This window comes from Opisthorchis viverrini, assembly GCF_000715545.1.
Source record: "Opisthorchis viverrini unplaced genomic scaffold opera_v5_100, whole genome shotgun sequence".
Classification (NCBI taxonomy): Eukaryota; Metazoa; Platyhelminthes; class Trematoda; order Opisthorchiida; family Opisthorchiidae; genus Opisthorchis; species Opisthorchis viverrini.
This window is the reverse complement of record NW_008751756.1, coordinates 925,210-946,830: the sequence shown is the minus strand read 5'-3', so window position 1 is coordinate 946,830 and position 21,621 is coordinate 925,210. Positions and strand designations below refer to the sequence as shown.

Genomic DNA, 21,621 nt, shown 5'->3' with positions numbered 1-21,621 from the left:
ATATATATATATATATATATATATAGTATTTCGAGATTTGGAGTAATCCATGTGCCCCAAGAAAGATCATCTTAAGTTTCTCCTCGGGAAATCATTACTTTGAATTGTTGCCCGTATCATCAGTGATACGTTATCTACTCTTTCTACAGATTAACAGATCAATGACACCACACTAGACTGGAAGGTAGATAATACTTAACCTACGGCTCATTGGTAAAACTAACTGGATCGTTTTCGAGTAGTGGAAGGAGTCTACTTATAGGGTGCTTAAAAGCCACCTCCTTTTCTTACATCTGTCCTGATCTGATAGTCATCTAAGCCATACTCCAGAGCACGAGGCTCACAATCATATTCTTTAGAGTTTGAGGTACTGTACTGGATGTCTTGAAGCAAAATATTTGCGTCGAAGATGGTAGGAGAGGCGAAACAAAAGAAACAACTTCGAAACTTGGGAGCTTCTACGTTCTGCACTATCAGTTGTGCTAAAAGATCGTTTCACGTAATTAGAATAACAGATTTTTTTTGATATTTTCCAACAGGGATTCCGTGAACGAAAGATCTGAGCTTCAGAAAACCGAGATCTCCGTAACAGATCGAATATCGAGTTTGTGAGGAAGTCATCAAGGGCAGTAATTACCTAACGTGTGAAAATAATGTGCAAGCAGTGAAAAATTAATCAATTCGTTCATGTATGGTAGCCAAGTAACAGAAGGTTTGGCTGGGATATAATTTTGCAACTGTGATGTTTGCTTTTTCAAACTGAGCTCGAGGTAACTCAGTAGTAAATTGCGGACTCATAGGCAGGAAGGTTCGGACACAACCCCAAGATCTCAACTGGTAGTACCTCTGCCATCAAGCTTCCTTCTTATGGCTTGGCAGCCCGAAAGGGTATTCCAGCTGGGCGATTATTATTAATAATTATTTACTAATTATTAACTATCATTATTAATTATTACTGCATTCAACTTACCGCATTACTCAGAAGCTCGAGTCGTTGTTCCGCTAGCTCTGCAAGAAGTGATTGGTGGGGCCGGACGGTTTGGAGTGGGGAACTTCGACTTTGTGGACTATTTTGATGTGTTGACAGGCTGTGAATATGTTCTTGAAGGAGGGTTGCTCTCTGTTGAAGGTGTGCTATTTCATTATCTTGTGAGTTTATCTGTTGAATGTCATTTATTGGGAGCTTTATTGGTGCTCAACTTACGGTAGCCATCTGTTCTTGCTGAACCTGTTCCATTTCACCAATGCGTTGGGTACATTCAGATAGAACGTCCAGCAACTGATTCCGCTCTTCCGTAAGAGCCTGAAGTTTAATTTCTAGTGTATTCTTCTCCGACCGTAANNNACAATGCGTTGGTTACACTCAGATAGAACGTCCAGCACCTGATTCCTCTCTTCCGTAAGAGCCTGAAGTTTAATTTCTAGTGTATTCTTCTCCGACCGTAATTTGGTAATCTAAAAATGGATAAAATGCGGAAGTATGGGACAAGGCGAAATTTTCCGTGGCAGACCCAGGATTCATAGGGTCCTTCAAAGTGCTCTAGAACAATCAAACAGAGATGAATCCAGACGACTGCGGTGGCGTGTGGTACGCACATTATTTCATAGATGAAGACTTAACTAAACTTTTTTTAATTATAACACGCACAATAGCATCGAAACGATAAATCGGAGAAGGATAAAGAACAACTCAACAAAAAGGGCATCAAATTATCTTTTCGAGGATAAACAAACAAGCCAATACGAGAAAGAGGAAAAACTACATCAAACGGGGAGGTACAACCGACTAATCGAACGCAAGGAGATGAGACTACAATACGAACTAGGAAAGGACAAATCAGACTGAAGAAAAAAGTTAGCCAAGTTCAAGAAAGAGATACCAGAATGCAACACAAACCGGGAACGCACGAATCGGAAACGGACCTAAAGCGCCCAAGGGAGCCATCCAAACCGATGGGATAAGAGATATGCAGACCACAACGCAACGCAAATCACGGATGGGTTCAAAAGATCACATGAAAGATACACTCGAACTAGCCAATCACATGAGAGGATATTAGTTAGTATTCGAAAGCTATATAAACGCACAAAGGTGAGGAAGTACCCACTCAACTGCGCACCGATGATGCCTCCTCAGCTGAGGACAAAACGTCTGCAAGCTAACTGCCAAGCTCAGAGTACAGGTCAATGGCCATATTATCAACCACCAGTAAACGCACCCCAGCTACCAATATTTCGGCAAACTGAGAACCACTGTTTGACAATCATTCTACACGTCACAATGTAGTGACAGACATTACTTTCAGAATTCCTAAAACCTGAAATAAATTTATTCAATCCAATTTTGATCAAAGAACTGATTAACGAAGGACTGTGGGAGGGGTAATCTAACACCTTCGGTTCTGAATACCTTTTAAGGGCTTTCTGAGTTTTCCGCAGCTTAAAAGCATTGTCGACTTATTGGAAGGTGATGACAGATTTAAAGTGTAAAGCAAATTCTGCAGCGCTGATTACACAGCACTGCAGCATGACGTCACAAATGGTGCCAACTATCTTCCGTTTCTCAATGAGAAAATTCAACCCAGGTTTCTCCAGCTGTAGTGGAGCTCTGTGATTTAATGATATTGGAATAATTAGGTTTACAGCAATTTGATAATCTGCCATACAGTAATCCTGACTTTCTGCGATTAACAAGAACTGGAAGCTGGGATTCAAATGGTTCAAATAAGTACATGCAGATAACGTGATATACCAGGTGATCCACTTCTGAAACTAAATATTATCAACTCACCTCCTGCCTTAAGGATTCAAGCAAATGAAGGTTATCATGCATGGAAGACTTTCGCTGGTTGCATTGTGATCTCAGTAGGCTGATTTCTTGCTTCAGTCGGGCCTCCGTTTTTGCATTAACTCTGAGTCGTTCAGCCATAGACTGATTTTGTTGTGTCAGTTCGGAAATCGTGCACAGCCTGTCGTTCTCCAGCTGTCGATACATATTCTTCTGCATCTGGACATCTATTCTCATAGAAGTGATATTGTTTTGTAGTTCTTTGATCTGTAAATCATAGTCATTTTCCACCGTTTCCAGGCGAAGTTGCAGCATACGACGCTCATTTTCAAGTTCCTGTGGTCATAGAACTGGGTATACATTCTAAAAACGTACGTGGATTTGCTGACGAAAGGCCTCCAGCGCAGTCTGGTGCTCTCTTTGAAGCTCTTCGTTGCTCGCGAGCAGTGTACGTCCGAGTTCTGCTGCAGCCGCCAAATCCTGTTTTTTGGATTCAAGCTCCAACAATACGGACTTCAAAGCACCGTCATTCCTCATATTGTCTAGAGAGAAAACACAATGAAATGATAGTGCACCTCAACTCACCTTGCTGACCGTTTGTGGGCATGTCACACAGAAGCGTCTTGAAAATTAGTTTCGCTAGATGCGCAGTCCGTTGCGTTGAAGATGAGCACAAAGGTTACTCATCAGGCTAAAATTATAAGCAAATAGGAATATACTATCGGGCTTCCAAAGGAGAACAATGACGGGCAGAATTCCATTACTTTAAAGCACTTTGTTTGCATGTTTGAAAGCTGACTTAGCCACATGGAAGTTACTTGGCATGCACATCAGCTAAAAGTCTGGTGTTGATAACCTATGATTAACGCGCAGTAACGGTCGTAGCCCTTTTTCAAATTCCTGTTTATTAGGAACTTCTGGCAGAGTGTTGCTTCCGAGGATTAGACATGTTCTGCATATGTCTTCAGTCTATGGGATTCATAAGTAGATGGATGTGGTACGCTGATGAACCGTATTCGAAACTACATGTACTCCTGAGAGAATAGTTAACTCGCACTGTGGTCTAAAGGTATGAAAAATTTGTGAGAAAATCACAGTCCCTAGTAAATTACCTCCAACATGGATACTAGCTGAGTTTGGTAGCTTCCCGTGCACTGGTAACTTCCTGTTTCATCAGGTTAACAGCTGGTCAAAGTCTACGTTTTTCACTATTTTGGTATTATCGCAGCCTTAGTTTCCTTCTCAGTTGATCAATCGAGCAGTCGACTATATACTACATGCCAGTGCCTGAATAAAGCACTTTTGTATGTTCAGCAGATTTTAGTAAAAAAAAGTGACCCGAGATTTGCGGCAAGTACACCGACCATGCATAACATATTGAAGCGTGAAAAAACTGATCAGAACTGTCTGAGCGTGAATCCAGAACAGTCTAATTGAAAAGACCTAGCGGTAGGAAATCCAAAAAGTTTACACGTGAACGAAATTGGTATGCATCTTTCGGATTGAGCAAACATGGTGCAGATAAAGGAAGGAAGCTAGAAATGAAGGCGAAATTTCTGACGGAGTAAAGACAAAATACCTGCTCTCTCTCTCTCTCTCTGTCTCACGTCAGAAAATGGGTGCATTAAAGCAGTGAAGAACTATGTGACTGCACATCAGTCTGTACTCTGTACATGTACATAGAAAAAGATGAGACAAAATATCTGGGTGAATATCGATCATGTCAAAATAGGAAAAACTTACATAAGAATTTGACAAAGTACAATTTGTTTCCGATAGTTCTGAAGCGCTAGTCAGATGTTGGCGTGACTGAGGAATTGAAGGGTGGAAAATTGGGGCTACTGTGTTGTCTTTGAGTTCCTAGCATGCGGTTTTTGCGTAGAAAAGTCAGACGGGTGTCTTGAATAAAGCGTATATATTTGATTCACACATTGAATGATTGTCACCCTTCCATTCCATGAGATCAGATGGAATCCATGATCTTTCAACAGATAACGTGGCAATGCACAATGGCGGGGATATCAGATTGCGATTGATGTTTCAACATCAAGGTTATGGACTGATTTGGTCGCCTGGTCCATATATAAGCAAACAGAAACTATCTGGAGTACACTGATGACGTGCCTCGCACACTGCATGTGTTGCTGTCCGCAATCCTTTATAATTGTGGCTATTTGAAGTCGAAACCTTGCAGAATTTGGCAAGTTTAATGTGTGATGAAAACTTTCGATGTCGTTAAATAACCAGTACGGTTTCCTGATTGAATGGTCTATCCGACATCGTTGTTTAGTGGCGTTCAAAAAGCTTCAGGTGACAAACTTATTCATCGAACTTTAAATTCAAAAGCGAGCATAACAAAGAGTTAGGTAATTGGCACTCCCAAATTTAATAGTTAAAAAGCGAGAGTTTTTGAGAAGGCCACTTAAACTGCGTTGTTTGGATAGTCGTTCGTTCAGTGTATGTTGTGTGCCACACCTCTATTCTATAGCGTACATTGTCCCAAGGATCGATGGAGTTGCGGTTCAGTAGATGAAGAATTAGTTCTGGTTTGCATTCAACTTCAGTGGCTTCCTCCCTTAAAAATGGTAGTCTCAATACAGGTCCGAATTTTGTAACAAGATCTTTTTTTATCATCCATCAAATTTTCGGCTATCGTCAAGGTATTTTTCATCTTCAACTTCCATAAACCGAAAGTCAGGGTTATTTTCATCTAGACAGAACACGCTTTACATTAGGCTGCTGATAATTTGTGAATAATCCACTACCCGTTTTATCCGTCTTGGGGTACATCAGGTTAGTGCAGTTCCTGAGTTTCCATCAACATGTTGCTCTATTTAAGCCCAACTTGTACGAAATTCGCGAACTAAACTAACTTGGTTTTCAGTCCATTGAAAAAGCTTTGAACCGATTTAGAGGTCCTTGGTTCGGAACAAATTGATAAACAGTCAGTGATTTCCAGTCTTGTCTCTAGTTAAAAACAAATCAACGTACAAATGAATGTAGTTCAGGAAGTTCGTCCATTTTGGGTTCACAGGAAACGATGTAATATCAGGGAGTGTGCCTGCGCGGTAAGTCTCAAGCAGGGCGAAGTCAGCCGTGAGATGTCGAACAACCTACAGCAACCTTATGAATAGTATTCCATCTAGACAATTTACTGCGTTATCTCGAACACTGTATCAACTGAAATGTCAAGTATCCTTTGTACAGCATATTCAGTTGTAGAATATTGTGAACTGGAGATGCTGCTTGAATTCAGTGAAGTTTGTCCTACTTTTTTTATCTTGTATTTATAACCAATATGTTCCAGGGAAGATAGGGGTTTTTGCAAATATATCAGAGTGCATTGTCTGAAGACAGACGATCTCCACTAAATGAAGATGTGACGTTGATAATAGAAAAATCTGACTGATCTTCAAAGGAAACATCGAAACCGAGAGATTCAGCTGGGTTCCAAGTGAGTCCCTCGAAAAACCAAATTAGGTTGCAGAGGAATGTATTTCGCTAAGTTCGTGCAATTCGTTTTCAAGCAGAACATACGGTTGGTGGAAACTCGGAGACTGCATCTACCTGATGAGTTCCAACAACAGTGGACCCTGTTGTGGGCTGTCGAGGAGTTTTCAGCAACCTTATGAGTAGCACATCACAAGAAATTCATATTTCTTATGACTGTCTAAAAGTGAAGTTTAGGAACCGTACATAAAATCATCAATCTGCTTGATAATAATGCTACGATAACTTCCCGCGTAAATGACACTAAAATGAACGCCATACCGTGAGTAAATTTTCCTACACCTATCCCATTTTTATGAAATGTTTTCCCGAAAGTGGTGGAAGTTCAACGAAGAAAACGAGCTTAACTGTGGGCCACCATTATCATCCATTCTTTGCCCGCAAAAGTATTCACTCATTCCTCTTTCACGCACTCTTGTCATGCAATAATTTCCCCAGATTCTAGTTGTGCAACCTTGAACTTAGAATGAAAATCAACCCTGCCCTCGGTATAAAAACGCTCGGCTTGGTTGGCACTCGACCGAGCAAGCGCACTTTATAGCGGAGTATACAGTTCACAAGTGAAAACTTATGCCCAGGGTAAAGCACGTTTCTGGATAATGTCGTTGAAAATTCGTGTGTTAACCTGTTCCAACTATGATTCTTAAACCTCAGTGGTAAAAGTATACATGTGTCATCGGAATTTATGATGTTATTGATACGCTTGGAAATACTCCTGGATGTGCTTCCTGGGCTCAGTGGAAACTGATGTACAAAATGCATATAAATATATCTTGATATTTTACATGATTGCATATGATGACCATCTTAATATTTGGTCACATTGTAAACAGCTGATACCCCTTCTCTCCATGGCATGTTACGTAACACTGACATCTGTCCGAATTTTCCGCTTTCATTCTAAAACATTGTGATAAACTATTATTACGAGGACCATCAGCGTGCTCACCTCCACATGCCGCAAAAGCACCGGTAAAATGATTAGAATAAGGTTGCTTCAACTTCATGCCAACATCTTTTTGACTCTTTTTGGATGCCAGAACACTATTTGACATTCTTACTTAAATGACAAGGTAATAGGTATCCCGCAGGAAGCACTGATACGCCAATTCATCTAGAGTAAATATGTCATCCTGCACAAGACAAAACAAGAACTGCTCCTTATTCGAAGTTGCTGTCAATTTTTGAGACAAACAGGTTTATCTGGGGTCCCTATATGTTTGTGCGCATAGACAGTAAGGTTAGAAAAATCAGTTAAAACCAACCAACAACCTGAGGAAATTGGAATGGATGTATCGAGATGAAAACGATAGACAAACTAAAGCAAGTTATGCCAGTATTAGGTCTGAAATCTCAGGCACACCAGAGAGGAAACCATAGTTTTAATGCACACCAAAGCAACAACATAGACGTTTTGAGAAATCTCATTAAGTTATGACACCCAGCCTGGCATTAAAGGATACGAATGTTGTCACAGTGTTACAGAGTTTGACCATGAGAAAAACTCATCGAATCTCACTCGGCATTTGTAAAGTCAGGAGCCAGTGCCTTGGCCAAAAATGAATTTAGTGAGTTTGATCGTCATTATCATACATATTCATCAGCAGTGAGTTAAAGCCCTGCCCTGGACAGTGCATTTTCCTTAAAGTTTGCGATTGCCCATGGAGGCCCTGTCGTAGGAGAAGGTCCACGCAGTGTATGAACGAGGAAAACCACATAGTTACCTTCACCGTGTCATTAAGGCCATTCCCTGATCTTCTTACTCCCAGAAAGGGACGAAAGGAATACATTCATTCTGTCTTATTTCTCTGCTTGAAGTATCCAGTAGCCTTATCTTTACTCTTCGAGCCGTCACCGTGCACGGATCATTGATCTTGAAGTCACATCTTCATCATCATCATTATCATCATTAGCTGCAAAAACGGCGCACTTGTCCTACAGTGATTAAAGCCGAAACAGTTTCATTCATCGATGATTCACGGAAGTTAGCTTGATAGCTGTGCACTGCAGATGGTAGCTAACATAATTGTTGCCTAGATACTGGGTTTTCGGTGCATTCCTCATTTGAGAGATTGGGAAAATAGCTGTGCATTGAAGGCAATAGGTTGGATGTACGAGAGCCACTAAAGGTGCGACTGTCTGATAATGTCTCTAAATATTGATGTGTCCGATATCGGAATCCCCATTCCATGAGAAGGCAGTAACCAGCGTAGATGAATTAGCTGGTAGTGGCTTTCATGCTTGCCATTGTTTGACCTTCCCTTAGTGTGGTAGTGCAAAAGGAGCCATTTGCAGAAGTCAGTTGACCGCGTACGAAGCAACTGGCGAGGCCAGCGCAACCTACACAGTATGACCAGTTCATCTATCGTGGGTGAGTCATTTCTCGCGAAAACGGTGCGACTGATCCAATGCTCTCACCAAACTCGGGCAATGCTGTGAAGACACTGATGATCAAACACTGAAAGTCTTTTGACATCCTCAGTACAGGGCCTTAGGCTTCTGTCCCGTTTAATTATGGAGCTCACCGTATTGTTGCAAGCTCAAAGCTTGACAGATAAACTGCCACAGATGATACATGTTCACGAATGCTGCTCTGGCCTTCTCACTTCGGATGAAAATATCATCTTCCATGAGAACACCGGGACTAATACAGCTGCCCAGACAGACAAACTAGTCTACTAGTTCAACCGGCTTATCCACAAACATGAAGCCAGGGTTCGCTCCCATCAAGTCTTGAGGCAGCACTCTACGCTTTGTGGGTGGGCAGCCAATGCCAAACCGTGAGGCAAAGTTATTCATATTGTGTAATGTTGTTCGCAATACGTCAGCGTCAGATCGAAGAAGAGCTGTGTTGTCTGCTTACTGGGTATCTGTGAGCGGACGTCCCAGGAGCACTTCCATTCCACAGGCTTTAGTCTTCCATAATCGCATCAATGATAAAGTGGAAAATCAAAGCTGAAAGAGGACAGTCCTGCTTGACACTACTCAATGTGGTGAACTCAAATGAGGGTTTCCCGTAGACCTTCATATGTTTGTGGGAGTTGGTGTACAGTGTCTTAAGGAGGGTCAATTGTTTATGGGAGACAACTTTGCTCCATAGACACTGCCACAGTGCTTGACGGTCTACAGAGTCAAATGGAGCTTTTAAGTCAAGGAATTTATGGGAGATTTGCTCCATAGACACTGCCACAGTGCTTGACGGTCTACAGAGTCAAATGGAGCTTTTAAGTCAAGGAATACAACCGTTGCTGGTTACTGAAAGCATTGTAGCTGTTCCAGAGTCTGCCGGAGGGTTGAGATTTGATCGATGCATCCTCTTATAGGACGAAACCCAGGTATTTTTCACGGGTCTGTCTCTGGCTTTGTTCAGTCAACCCTAGGAGGATACGACCAGAGAACACCTTCAATGCCACAGCTATCCACCTGGTGCCACGCAGCATCTAAGTGCCCTTTTTAATAGAAAAATAACTGTTGATGTGCTGCATTTCCCGGACACCTTATCTTCACCCCATATAGCACCAACAAGCTTCGTAAGATGGGTCACCATGAATTCCCGGCCTTCTTTGAGGAAGGCCGCATACAGACCATCCGGTCCCGGTTCCCCCTCACGTTACATTGTGGGTATTTCTTGTTTTATTCCTTTTGAGAGGTAATTAAGATTCAAATTCTATTTTTTATATGCATTGTCCATAGAGGTTTTGTTGCGGGAGGCCAGCCAAACTATTCTTCAAAGCGTTCTACCCATCTTTCCAGTAAACGATTTTGCAAGTGGACTACTGAGCTACCTCTTTTATTGGACGTTTCCCTCATATGGCCAATCGATCGTGTTAGTTGATACAGAGCATGGTTGTTTCCGGTAGCAAAAATCTTCTCCATTCTTCAGGCTTACCACGTCAACCAAAGTTCTCGGTCTTTTCTTAAACCCTTCATTATTTGGCATTTAAGAGATTTCCGTGCGCTGTCATACTCATTGCCCGCTGGTATGGCTTTTCTGGCATAAATCTTGGGTAACGATTTCGGAGATGTCCATTGGTCTTGTGGTTGAATCGAAGGAGTCGGATAGACAGCACTGAACGCCGCTAACACAGTTCCCTTCACAGTTTATCACGCTTCATCCACATGCTCACTGCCACCACCGTATTGGTTCACTGCGGAGAGCTGTTGGGCTATCTCAGTTCGGTACTATTGAGCCATGGTAATTCTTTGAACATAGTGGATTGACATGTTTCTTGCTGACTTGCTAGAGTGTGAGAAGAAACTAACCATCAGGTGTGCGCGCACAATTGCTTGATCGGAATTAAGCTGTGTTCTACAGAAGGAATGGTGGTCTTGAATTGTAGTACTCCACCGGTGGTTGATGGCCACGTGAGTCAACTAGAGTCATGCCGTGTCTGCAGTTAGTGGCCTTAGTTTACATGAAGCGGATGCTTATTATGACAGTTCGTATCGGTCAGAAACAATAGATGATCAGTGCATAACTGGATGGGTCATTCTCCGTTGTCTATGCGACGAGCGTTGACTCCAAATTAACCACCCAGATGTGATTTCTGGGAGCTCACACGACCCACTTGGGCATTCATATAGCCAGCGATTATCACATTGTCAGTGATTCTTGCTTGACGAATGAGCTTGGTTAACCTTCGATAGAAAGCATCCTTCTCAGCGTCACAACAACAGTCCTTTGGGTCATATGTGGGTACTACAGACAAACACCTTTTCACTTTGAGAAGCGCTAAGCTTGATTGAGCTGGATAACTGGACGGCCCAAATTCAACTGTTTATTGGGATTTAATCCACCAAAGCACGTTCAGCTCTGAAGCTGAGTGCAACTCCCATGTCATACGTTCCACGAGTCATCTCTTCCGGATCACCGGACAAGGACGGATTAGTGTGAAAAACCTGGGTTCGTCCTTGTTGTTTTGAGGTGCATAATCACGCTTGAGTCTGGTATGTTTTGTGTAGACACAGTATACATCACTTCTAAGGCATTATGAGGTCTCACTGAACGGCACCGGTTTGCCAACTTGACTTAGAGTTAAAATGTCGAAAGCTCCGATTTGGAATGGATCTTGTGGATTTAGCACTGCGTTGTTTATTTCATTTTTAATTGGCAGTCAGTTAAGATAACTGACAATTGAATGGCCTAGAAACGTTTGCTTGTGTAATCGGAAGAGATGTTGGGATTTTTTGAGACTAGACCTGGCTCACGCGCCAGTCTCTGTACACGCTAAACTTGCGACTAATTACCAGCCACACATGATAAATACGCCGATGGTCTCTACTGCAGGGTAAGTTGAATAAACGCTGCTAGCTTCGGGCCCAATTACTTTGGTTTAAATTTGGAAGTTCCACAGCAATAGGTCCAATTTTGTGCGCATATTTATTGAGACCGCAAAGCGTTACAACCCCTATATAAACCTTAAATTCTGGCGGTGCTTGTTTGGTTTGCCACAAAACGGTAAGTATCCCCTAGATTTTTTAAATACGAATATGTACTAATATGTAACATGGCTTACAGGTTTGGCCTTCCCGCCGAACTTTTGACTCTGTCCAGGGTACTTCCAACAAGCTTGTCATTTTAACCCGCCAGTATACTAAGCCGAGTCATCAAGTCATTATCAAATACTGTGCAATCTTGCTCTACTTCTCGATGTAGTATATCAAAATACATGTTGAGCAGGCTGTGTCCTGATACTAGTGCCTGAATCTCCCCAGTCAGTCAGAAACCTGTTTATCCAACTAGACACTACAGTTTTGGCTTCCTAAAAAGTCGGCTGTCTAACATTGAGGTCATAGGGACAATGGTCCTAGATATGGTTTAAGAGACTGCCTAATTGTACTCTAAAAACATACTACTAAAGTTCATGAATAACAAAGCCACCTGGCCATCCTGACCATCTAATCCTACCCAAAGTTTGACATCTGGTGATAAGTATATGATACGTAATTGGTCGGTTAGGAATTCTTGCTGCATTCTGGTTGCGGATGGTTTTTTATGGTATGCTTGCGCAGAAGTCTTTCAGTCTATCTTTTCTAGTGACCACGGCGAAGCTGAATAGTTGACAGTTGATGTGATTTGGTTTGTCACCATCCATGTACAATGGTTTTATGTTGGTTTCATTTCGTGCTGAAAGAACGAGGCCACCTTTAGTCGCCTAGCTATAGATGATGACAAGGTCTGATGCCAAAGGGTTAATCGGGTAGAATAATATGGGCGGATGGGAAGCCATCAGGTTCAGTATCTTCCATTTGTTGAAGCGTTACAGAATCTGAATGAATTCGGATGAAATTCTTTTGCACCTATCGTCCTTAGCTGTTTTCACAATTCTGCCGTTCATTCCCCAAAGAAGGCTTTTCATTGGCTTTTCACAGTTTCCGACTGATTTACTTGTAGGACGGTTCCTTCAAATTTTGATTAACTAGGGATTGCGAGATTTTGTTTTCTTAGACTGATTAAAACATTTCCAAAGTATTTTACTGGTTGTAGTATCATGCTTACCGTTCCTCCGGTATTTGAAATAGGCTCTGTATGTTGCCCGTGGTCGCGATTTTGGCTCACTTTCTCTACTCAGGGTGCACCACTTGCAGAGATTGATAAACGTTTCTACGGAACAGATCGTCATAGTGTATAAATGTTCGTCTGAAAATGACTTCAAACCATGTCACAATTCCTTTTCACTAGTAGGTTTCATGGCACCCGTTAGGCGGCGCTGGCCAATTCCGGAATTTCAGGTTGTCAAGTGTGGGTTATTAGGATGCTCACTTTCCACAGTTTTCTAATTAGCTGCGTTTGTGCTACGATTGTCACTGATGCTCAATGCGGCCTGGGTTTTCATCAGCACCAGAGAATATAGGGGGGGAAGGCATGATTTCCATAGCTCCTGGGGGAAGTAAGCCGGATAATGAGTGCAACAGACGCTTCAGCACTCTCCGGGCGTGAAAAGCAAACCACTAACACTACATGGGCTTTAACCGTCCAGATAATCCTTCCAATGAATAGTGACGCGCCTTCGTTTGCCACTTTGTTCTTGGAACTATCCAAACTTGCTGGTGTTTAAATTTTTGCAATCCCGGATAGGAGATATTCTCATCTGTACCTACGAGTCCTCCTGAGTTAAACTGATCCGTATCTCCATTTATTCTCACTCCCCCCTCAAACTTCTATAGCTGATATAGTCCACCACTCTAGTGGACCATGGGTCGCTTCTTTTCAACTACATAAAAATGTTGAATGAAAGGATTCGTTTTCGCTGCAGTCAGTTTCGTCCAGAGAGGTATCACTGCTTTCCACGGCTTCCCACCATCCTCAAGGACCATGTCTGGACGGAGCCCCTGTAGTGTACGTTGCAGCGTGTAACCCCAGCTAGCCACAGAAAACCTCCTTAGAATAATTCGAAATCATATTTGAAGTCCTCCGGTGGTGTTTCACCTTCCTTCTTCTTTACGATACTGACGACCTTTGAGTGTATCGTGTAGGCTGACAACCATTATGAAATCCCGGCCATTCCGGCTCCGTACCATCCTTCGGTTATCCGCTCGTGAAGCATGACAATAACTTTCTTACCCGTAACACCAGGAATTCCGGGAATGGACAAAAATAGGGATCTCTAAAACTCGGCAATACGTAGCGGGAGTTGAATGAGCTCCCTACGTTGTTTTCCATCACAATGCCACACCACGTCTTCTAATGGAGTTGAGAAACGTTATCATTATGCAAGTATTTGTACGCGTGTTGCTAAAGGTGGAAAGGAACACTGCGCTGCTTCGGTGCAACACATTTCTACCTGCGTTGGCGCGATAACACAAAGCAATTTCAAAAGAGCTGAGACCTTGAAGACGCAGTGAGTGTGTTTGGAGGGTTCGGTCTTCCCAGACTTCGTATCACGCACCTCTAGATTATTTAGATTTCCACACAGAACCCAGACGTCTCAATAAAAGTGACTACTTGTTGAGGAAATATAAGGTGATCTGAACGCCAAACTACCCAAAGGCTCTCAGTGTTCACACAATTGAGTTGAATTTTCGAGAGCTATGACGTGCCCCTGATGGATTTAAGCAATCGGGCAATTAAGTTCAGAGTACCAGCACAACCTTTTGAGCCTCATTTGGACATCCCCGGGTCTCGGCTATACGTAGAAATTATTTCATTAGACTTTTGCGCCAGAGGCATGATTGCTTCAATGGATAATGTGGTTTGATGAGATGTAAAAATTTGAAAGTAAGTTGGAGTGATTTTTGGTTTGAGCACATACGCAACAAAATGCAACAGTTTGGCGCAAAAGTTTCACTCCACTTGTAAAGGTTTCGCAGCTGAGAGCATTCTGCGGCTAATCGGCCCCCCTGCCCAAGCAAGCGGGTCATTTTCCAGCGGAAGTAAAACAAGTCTCGGAATCAGCGGCGATTATAAAGGATAAATTTCGCCACGTTTCCCTTTTCTGTGAACTTCTGGTGCACGCTTGATTGGCTTTGATGAAACATCTCAATGTCGGATAAGGATTGGCATCAACGAACTATCACAACCTGGGGAACAATAAATGCGAAAATCCACCCCCCCCCCCGGAGTCGGAATCAGCGGCGATTATAAAGGATAAATTTCGCCACGTTTCCCTTTTCTGTGAACTTCTGGTGCACGCTTGATTGGCTTTGATGAAACATCTCAATGTCGGATAAGGATTGGCATCAACGAACTATCACAACCTGGGGAACAATAAATGCGAAAATCCCCCCCCCCGGCGTCGACTGTGTAACCCGGAAGTTAGTGTGGTTAGCTGAGATTTGTATGGCTTGTAAGATCAGGCTCGCATCTCTGCGCCAGGTCCAACGACTACGCATAGGGACCCGCATAAAAACCGCACGTCTACCCGACCCTGAGACCTATGCTATCTGCTTCAGACGGACTGCGGATTACTCCCTGTCACACTTGTTTCGTTAACTAGCGTCGGCTACGTGAATGTTGTCTGGAGTTGCAGTCAGCCACCATGACACCGGAGTATTGACGCTGTCGGACCTCCGAGGATTCGGTTCACCTTGATATGTTGAAGCACTTCCTTCGGTGACTTCTCCAACAATCCCTCCCCGTATCATCCAGATAAAATTAGATTAAGCGAACCGATTAAGTCGTCGTCAGGATTTTATGTTACCAAAGGTGAGACAATACCAATTTCTCTTTGCCAGAAAAGTGGTGGAAGGAACTATTCAGAAGAAATTGCACTCCGCTTCCAGATATCGAATAATAGTGGATGCAACTGCGCCCTATGTTGACAACGGTATCAAGCTTAAGGGAATCCAGCTGACCTGCACGACAAGCCCTGCAGGGCGAGGTCCGCGAAGTCAGACCCACTTACGGGAGGTAGGTAAACTCCCTAGCACCGTGTGGCCTGATACAACTAGCTCACGTGCGTGTGGTTTGTCCGGACGATGACGAAACATCTGAGCTTTTAGGGAGAAGGAAATGAAAACCTACACTGCTACACTGTTCAGTAGAGCTATGGGGGCGAAATGCATTGGCCGATGGTGTGAAACTCGTACAACCGAAATACGGAAACTTTGTATAGTGGGAAAATGCTTCCTAATGGCTCTGTGTGTAAAAATAGTGTGATATAAATTTGCGAGTGGAAAATCAGTACTGCTTCCATTTTTTTATCAGGGAAATTTTCATTCAATAATATTTTTGTCTAAAGTCGCCCCAGCAAAATGACCAAGTTCCTCAAAAGCATACATATCCGTAGGCCCGGGACAGCCTCATCTTTGATAGGGAATGTATAAGGCCCCCAAACCATGTCTCACAAAGGAGTTGTTTACAAAACGATTGATTAGAGTCGCTGGTGGGATATTTATTTTACATTTGCGACGCCTGAGAATCCCCTATATAACGGCCCGCCGCACCCTAAAGAAGCATACATGGCTGTAGTGGGGCTCCCTTGATGTCATTGCCAGCACGCTTTTTCGATCCCAAAACCTAGTCAGAACCAAAGGCGTAACATAATTGAATAAAAGAGCTTTCTGATACACTTGGCGGTGTTAGTTTATATCCTGAGTAGTAAGGATCGCCGCAAACTCATCGACCACAAATTACCGCGTTTATCGGTAAGATGGTTCACAAATCAGGAAGACGCTGCAGACTAAAGACCGCCACTTGGCCGGCCACGGACTTTAGGGTGATCAATTTGGTTGTCGTTTGGTTGCGAAAAAGATTGTGATATCTGGCAGGTAGTCCCCGTAGATCCTGAAGTGAAACCTGACCGGACCATTGGTGTTTCTCGTAATTTTTTCACCCGAATCGCACGCTCATCCTCCTTATTTTCCAATCGATACTTCACTGAAAATTTTGTGAAAAAACCTGGTGTTATAATTCACGACTTACGCTACGTTAGTAGGGTTGCCTGCTAAAATAACACACCCTTGCTGCCATGGAGGTATGCTTCTCACTTGCCCTCCGCGGCCCGAATATGTTATATTTATCTCTCATACAATTATTTTGCGCCTCAGAGGAGATGAAGTGCTATCACTTAGTGAGGAATTGCTAAGCCCCTTCCTAAATTTAAACCAAAAGCTTGCTCATACATAACAGCATGGGGGGCATCATTAGGTTGAAATGCGCATCAGAACCTATGAATGAAGACCGCGTTAAATAAAAGGAAACAAAGGCCATTTAGTTGATGAACCTATGAGTTATGGCTCATATGCCTGTAACACCTATCATTCAACGCAGGTTTTATAAAAGGCTACCAAAAATTCTTCAGTAAACCGAAAAGGTCAGATGAAAATTATCTGCAAGCTAAACCGGAAAGCACGGCGGTTGGAGGCAATTAGACAAAATATGAATATATAATACTCGCGCCCGTTATTTCCAGTGGCAGTGTGGAACGGAGAGCCCGACTTCTGACAAAACAAATTGGGTACTACGGGGATAATTTAACTCATCTTTCTCGTCGCACGGCGGACTGTCTAATGACAGCCGGCTTAATAGATCGGAAACTTGGTGACGCTATGATGTTTTCATGAGGCTTTATCCTATGTTGTTCCCCTCGGGCGGGGAAAAGCCAAGCCTCCTAGATCTTTTCACATTTACCGCAATTTGGCGGCCGATATACGCTAGCCACTGCCAAAACAATCCAAGTCCCCCCTCAGGAAAAGACCAGGCTGCGGGCGCCGCGTGTTTATGCAAAAGAACTAAGCAAGGGAAAGATTATTTCTGGTTTATCAGACTGAGCATTTCTTGATAGTCGACGCAGTGTTCTTTACATCAATTGTACTGCTAATATTTTGATAGGTGGATCTGGAACAACAAAGGGGAGGCATCCTAAACTTTTTCACGCTGTGGGTTATAGGCACATACTTCAATCCTTCAGGAGAAATGCAATGCTGTCATACTAAAATGCAGCACTAGATCACTGTGCTTGAAGGTCTCACAAAGGTTCATACCACACTCAAAAATTCCCAAGGTGGGTTACTTGCAAGTGAGGTACTCACAATCCAAATGGTAACACCACAAATATACCTTAAAGCCCGGGGTGTCCATTCCAGATATTCGAGTATTTTCGTGTAGGGAGAGCAAGTTGTCTTATGCACTGGTCTTTTAGGAAAGCTCACCATGTGGTGGCCCCAGAGATTGTTTGCGACACCTAACACATGTCATACAACATTGTGACCAACCAACCGAATAGTCCGTGCCCAAGTTGGGCCTTAGGATCGACGAGAACGGACATTCCTTTCCGTGTGCACGCGAATCCCCATTATATACTTGACACCTACTCGCGTTCAGGACGCTCCCAGCGACTTGTCACAATATGATTCTTGGTCTGTTTAGTTTCATCTCGATATAAGATGCATGTTCTTAGCCCCCAGCTGACTTCTCTCTTTCGGGCCGTTGGACATGTCAAGCCTCTTACTTATACATACAACAAATATACCCGCCGGTTCCCGCTACAAGTGCACTCTCGACTAACTGCACACCCTTTCCCAAACTTAACTTGCTGGCTATCCAAGTGCGATCTTATCTCTTTTTACTGAACTTTTTCTTCCATGTTCACCATCCGGTTCTACAAAATAGTAGCGCGTACCCCCTTATTAAGCCTGATCAAAGCTTGGCTACGCTCATCGGGACCAGTGATTTTGTTTGTTGTATTTGGTCTTCTACTGGGCAGAAACCCTCTTTGCCACCACTCTAACCAACTTTTGGTCCGTCGCCCTCATTTTTCTATCAGTGGCTCCGGCTGCCACCGCCGCTTATGACACTCGAGATCATCAAATTTTTACAACGGCTCATGCTCACAGTTGATATTACAAAATTGCATGTATACCATACATGGAAAATATGTTCCTGTAATTCAATTATTTAGTTCTCCCTCAGCCATAACTTCTTGCTCTTGCCGCAACAACGCCTATCCCGTTCTAATTCCCCTGACTTTATCGTGTCATATTTGGTCCGACCGTTTACTGACGTGATCAGTTACGAAGGTCCCCCCATCCTACACATCCAGCGCATAAAACCTTTGTTTATTGTGCCATTTTTCCGACTGTGCTATTATGAAATTATATGCGGCATGGAATGCATCAGCTGAGAATGAAAAATAATTATTAAGCCGCTTTTGCTGTTAACCCCTCATTCAATTCTACATAAATCCTAAATTTTCTTCAATGAGCTAGCCGGATTATTTGTTCCATGCGCCTGCGTTCACAGCTCCTCAAATGTCAACCATCGCTCTCTAAGGAATAGACCGGTTTAGTTGGTGAACGTCGATGATCCAACGCAGTTGCGGAGGCAAAGCCAGGTGTGCCGCAATCTATGTGCGTGTTCCATTACAATCTGGTCCGAGTATGATAATGATAATGATAATGATAACGATAATGATAATGATGATGTTTATTTCCCAACTTGTGGGTGGCATACCTTCGGGCACGATCATGCGTTTACAGTCAGAGTGGGGCATGTGAATGGGGGATTTGCGGTTAGTGGGGATTCCGCGAAATGGGGACAACGTTATGAACAGTGAGGAGTATTCGATGAAATAATAATAACAGGTTTCTTTCGCAACTTGTTGGGAACAATGGGCATGAGGCTCGACTAATTCAAAGACTCAATCGGTTGACATGAACTAAAACTGGAAAACCACTGCTGGCCACGAGTAACCTTGGGCGGTTGGGTAAATGGCCGGAGTTACAACGAGATAAAGTGGAGGTGGAGATGCGCTAATTCGAACTGGGAGAACGTGGCAAGTTTAGTCTCAAAAATATGGCGCAATCTGAGAACAAGCAGGACTCTCTGGTGCACTGTTTTAGGAAAGTTAGGCGCTGGGGTTAGGTTGGGTGAAGACACAAAGGTGGTTGGATTCGAATGAGAAGTCCATCAGGTTGGAATGAATGTCATGGTGGTGGTTGAGGTCAATGAACCACATAGGCAAGTGGGCTCGTTTGGGAGGAGGAATGGAACGGTTGCGGGTGTGCCATCAAACTGAGTATGGCAGTGCCACGCCATCATTGGCCCGGCATGCTTCAGTTTTTGGACAACCCCGTGATGGACGTCGCATTTGAGATCATTCAGCTGGGGATGTGCAGTTCATTGAGCAGCGGTATTCATTTCAGCCTGGTCGAGGAAACAAGCTGGAACGAAACCGACATGGGATTGTAGGTTTTCTTGGTCCGCTTGGCAATCCCGGAGTTGTAGATCATAGGCCAGGTGGAGTGGGTATCAGCTAACCAGGTCGTTCAAAACAGGTACTTCCGAAGTTCAAAGCATGGGAATGTGATGGGATGGGAGGAGATTCGCAAAAAATGGTGAATTTGCGGGGAAAATATGCATTAATAAACACAGGGGAAAAAACTTGACGCCTGCTGCAATTAGGGGAACGACTAGTGATTATATGGAGTAGGAAATAGATAAATCTGTACTTAGGAGGCTAGCAACCAAGAGTCGAGTTTGCTATTACATTGCAAGGGGTCTAGTAAAAGCCGATAAAAGCGCGTAGAGGCGTGGTATGGGAATCAGATGCATAAAGGCTGGCGGGAGTGGACTTCTTAAATAGCTGGCTGATCTGGTGTTTATTACATGAGTTGGGTTATACCAGTAGAGAAAGTGTGTGCAAGAGTGATAGTCACTAGTCCCCGAAGCACCGCTATCAGCTCTAATCTGCAGATGGTGCATAGCAAGTATCTAACACTAGTCAGTGTCTATCACTGGGAGCGGTGAGTAGATGTATTCTCAGTTTGGGTGACGAAATGGGCTTTGGTGTGGTGTAGCATCTGTTGTGACGAAGGCAGACACAGCTATGCGCGCCGATGTAGGCAATGGGCAATTGCAGAGTATCTTTGGGCTATCTCAAGTGAACTTTTTTATTGTTTTTTTGCACAGGTGAGAGGCCAATTTATTCATCTGTGGTTCATGGCATTGCCAGATGCATAACTCACTCGAGGCGAGCCCAACACCAGTAACAAACAGAAGTCAACCGTACCTTTTTTAATTTTTAATTTCCGGACTCAGAACCACCGGCGATGGGCGATGCACCCGCGCTACTGGAGGGGTGACGGGTATACGAACGCACCATGGTGCAACGCAACAGGTCGACCCTCCCTGCAGGGCGTATCCGTCCACCAGACAAGGTTTTATTTCCTCGTGCATGCTACCAGATCTGCAAGGTGGAAAACCATCCAAGCAGTCATAAGTGCGGTTTATGCATTAATAAATACTCCAGGTACCATTTTTGGTCGGAGGAATGTAAAGCCAGTAAAGACAGCCTAGTAAATTCGAACAGACAAACAGCATACAGACGCTGGTAGAGGCAAGTCGCGGAGGAGAAGTGAAATGGCAGTTGTCAATGAAACGATGGGACTGAAATTTTGATACTCGTGGCGACTGCACCGTGGCTAGACGGCCTCGGAGCGTTGGTGTGGGCTGGCATGTCGAGCAGAAGCGTTGCGCGATGTTGTGTTTGGGAGTGTTTCGTGGGGCAAATCATCATCGCATAGCTTAAAGATTGCTACCATTGTGTCTGGAAGGTGGCAGGAGCGCAGTATTAAATAGTTGTGCCTGCGTATTCTTGCATCCTGGAACTGTGCATGGTGGGGAAACCTAAAATTATAGGAGGTTCGGAGGCCGAGATCTTTGATCTCCATGGAATAGGCGATAGGATTTCCGGTGATCGTGAAAACGTCAGTCTGGTTGGAGCAGTGGCAGGAAGTTATACAGGATTTTGCAGAGTTGAAGCCTAGGCCAGATTTGTTTGTCCAGCTAGTCAGTGAATCTAAGTCTTGCTTAATCTGGTGAAAAGCCAGGGCCTTTTGGGAGGAGAGAATGTGTACGCGGTTTTTAAATAGTCCGCGAAGAG

At 43.6% G+C, this 21,621-nt stretch overlaps 2 protein-coding genes across 2 annotated transcripts in view; both read right to left on the bottom strand.

The window, feature by feature from the left end:
- T265_05362 (hypothetical protein) overlaps positions 1 to 3,464 on the bottom strand; it is a gene marked incomplete at both ends in the record, with an annotated part of 39,479 nt that extends 36,015 nt beyond the window's left edge. Inside the window, 6 exons of the mRNA XM_009170353.1 lie at positions 971 to 1,159; positions 1,205 to 1,303; positions 1,384 to 1,455; positions 2,792 to 3,124; positions 3,164 to 3,330; positions 3,374 to 3,464. Of these exons, the coding sequence (XP_009168617.1) occupies positions 971 to 1,159; positions 1,205 to 1,303; positions 1,384 to 1,455; positions 2,792 to 3,124; positions 3,164 to 3,330; positions 3,374 to 3,395 (882 nt within the window). The remainder of the gene's footprint in view (positions 1 to 970; positions 1,160 to 1,204; positions 1,304 to 1,383; positions 1,456 to 2,791; positions 3,125 to 3,163; positions 3,331 to 3,373) is intronic.
- A 7,719-nt stretch (positions 3,465 to 11,183) lies between these two features.
- Positions 11,184 to 20,441, bottom strand: T265_05361 (hypothetical protein; the record flags this gene model as incomplete). Its single annotated transcript, XM_009170352.1, has 4 exons — positions 11,184 to 11,326; positions 19,191 to 19,364; positions 19,694 to 19,841; positions 20,346 to 20,441. 4 exons carry the CDS (start codon positions 20,439 to 20,441, stop codon positions 11,184 to 11,186), a joined length of 561 nt encoding a protein of 186 aa, XP_009168616.1.
- Positions 20,442 to 21,621: the final 1,180 nt, after the last annotated feature.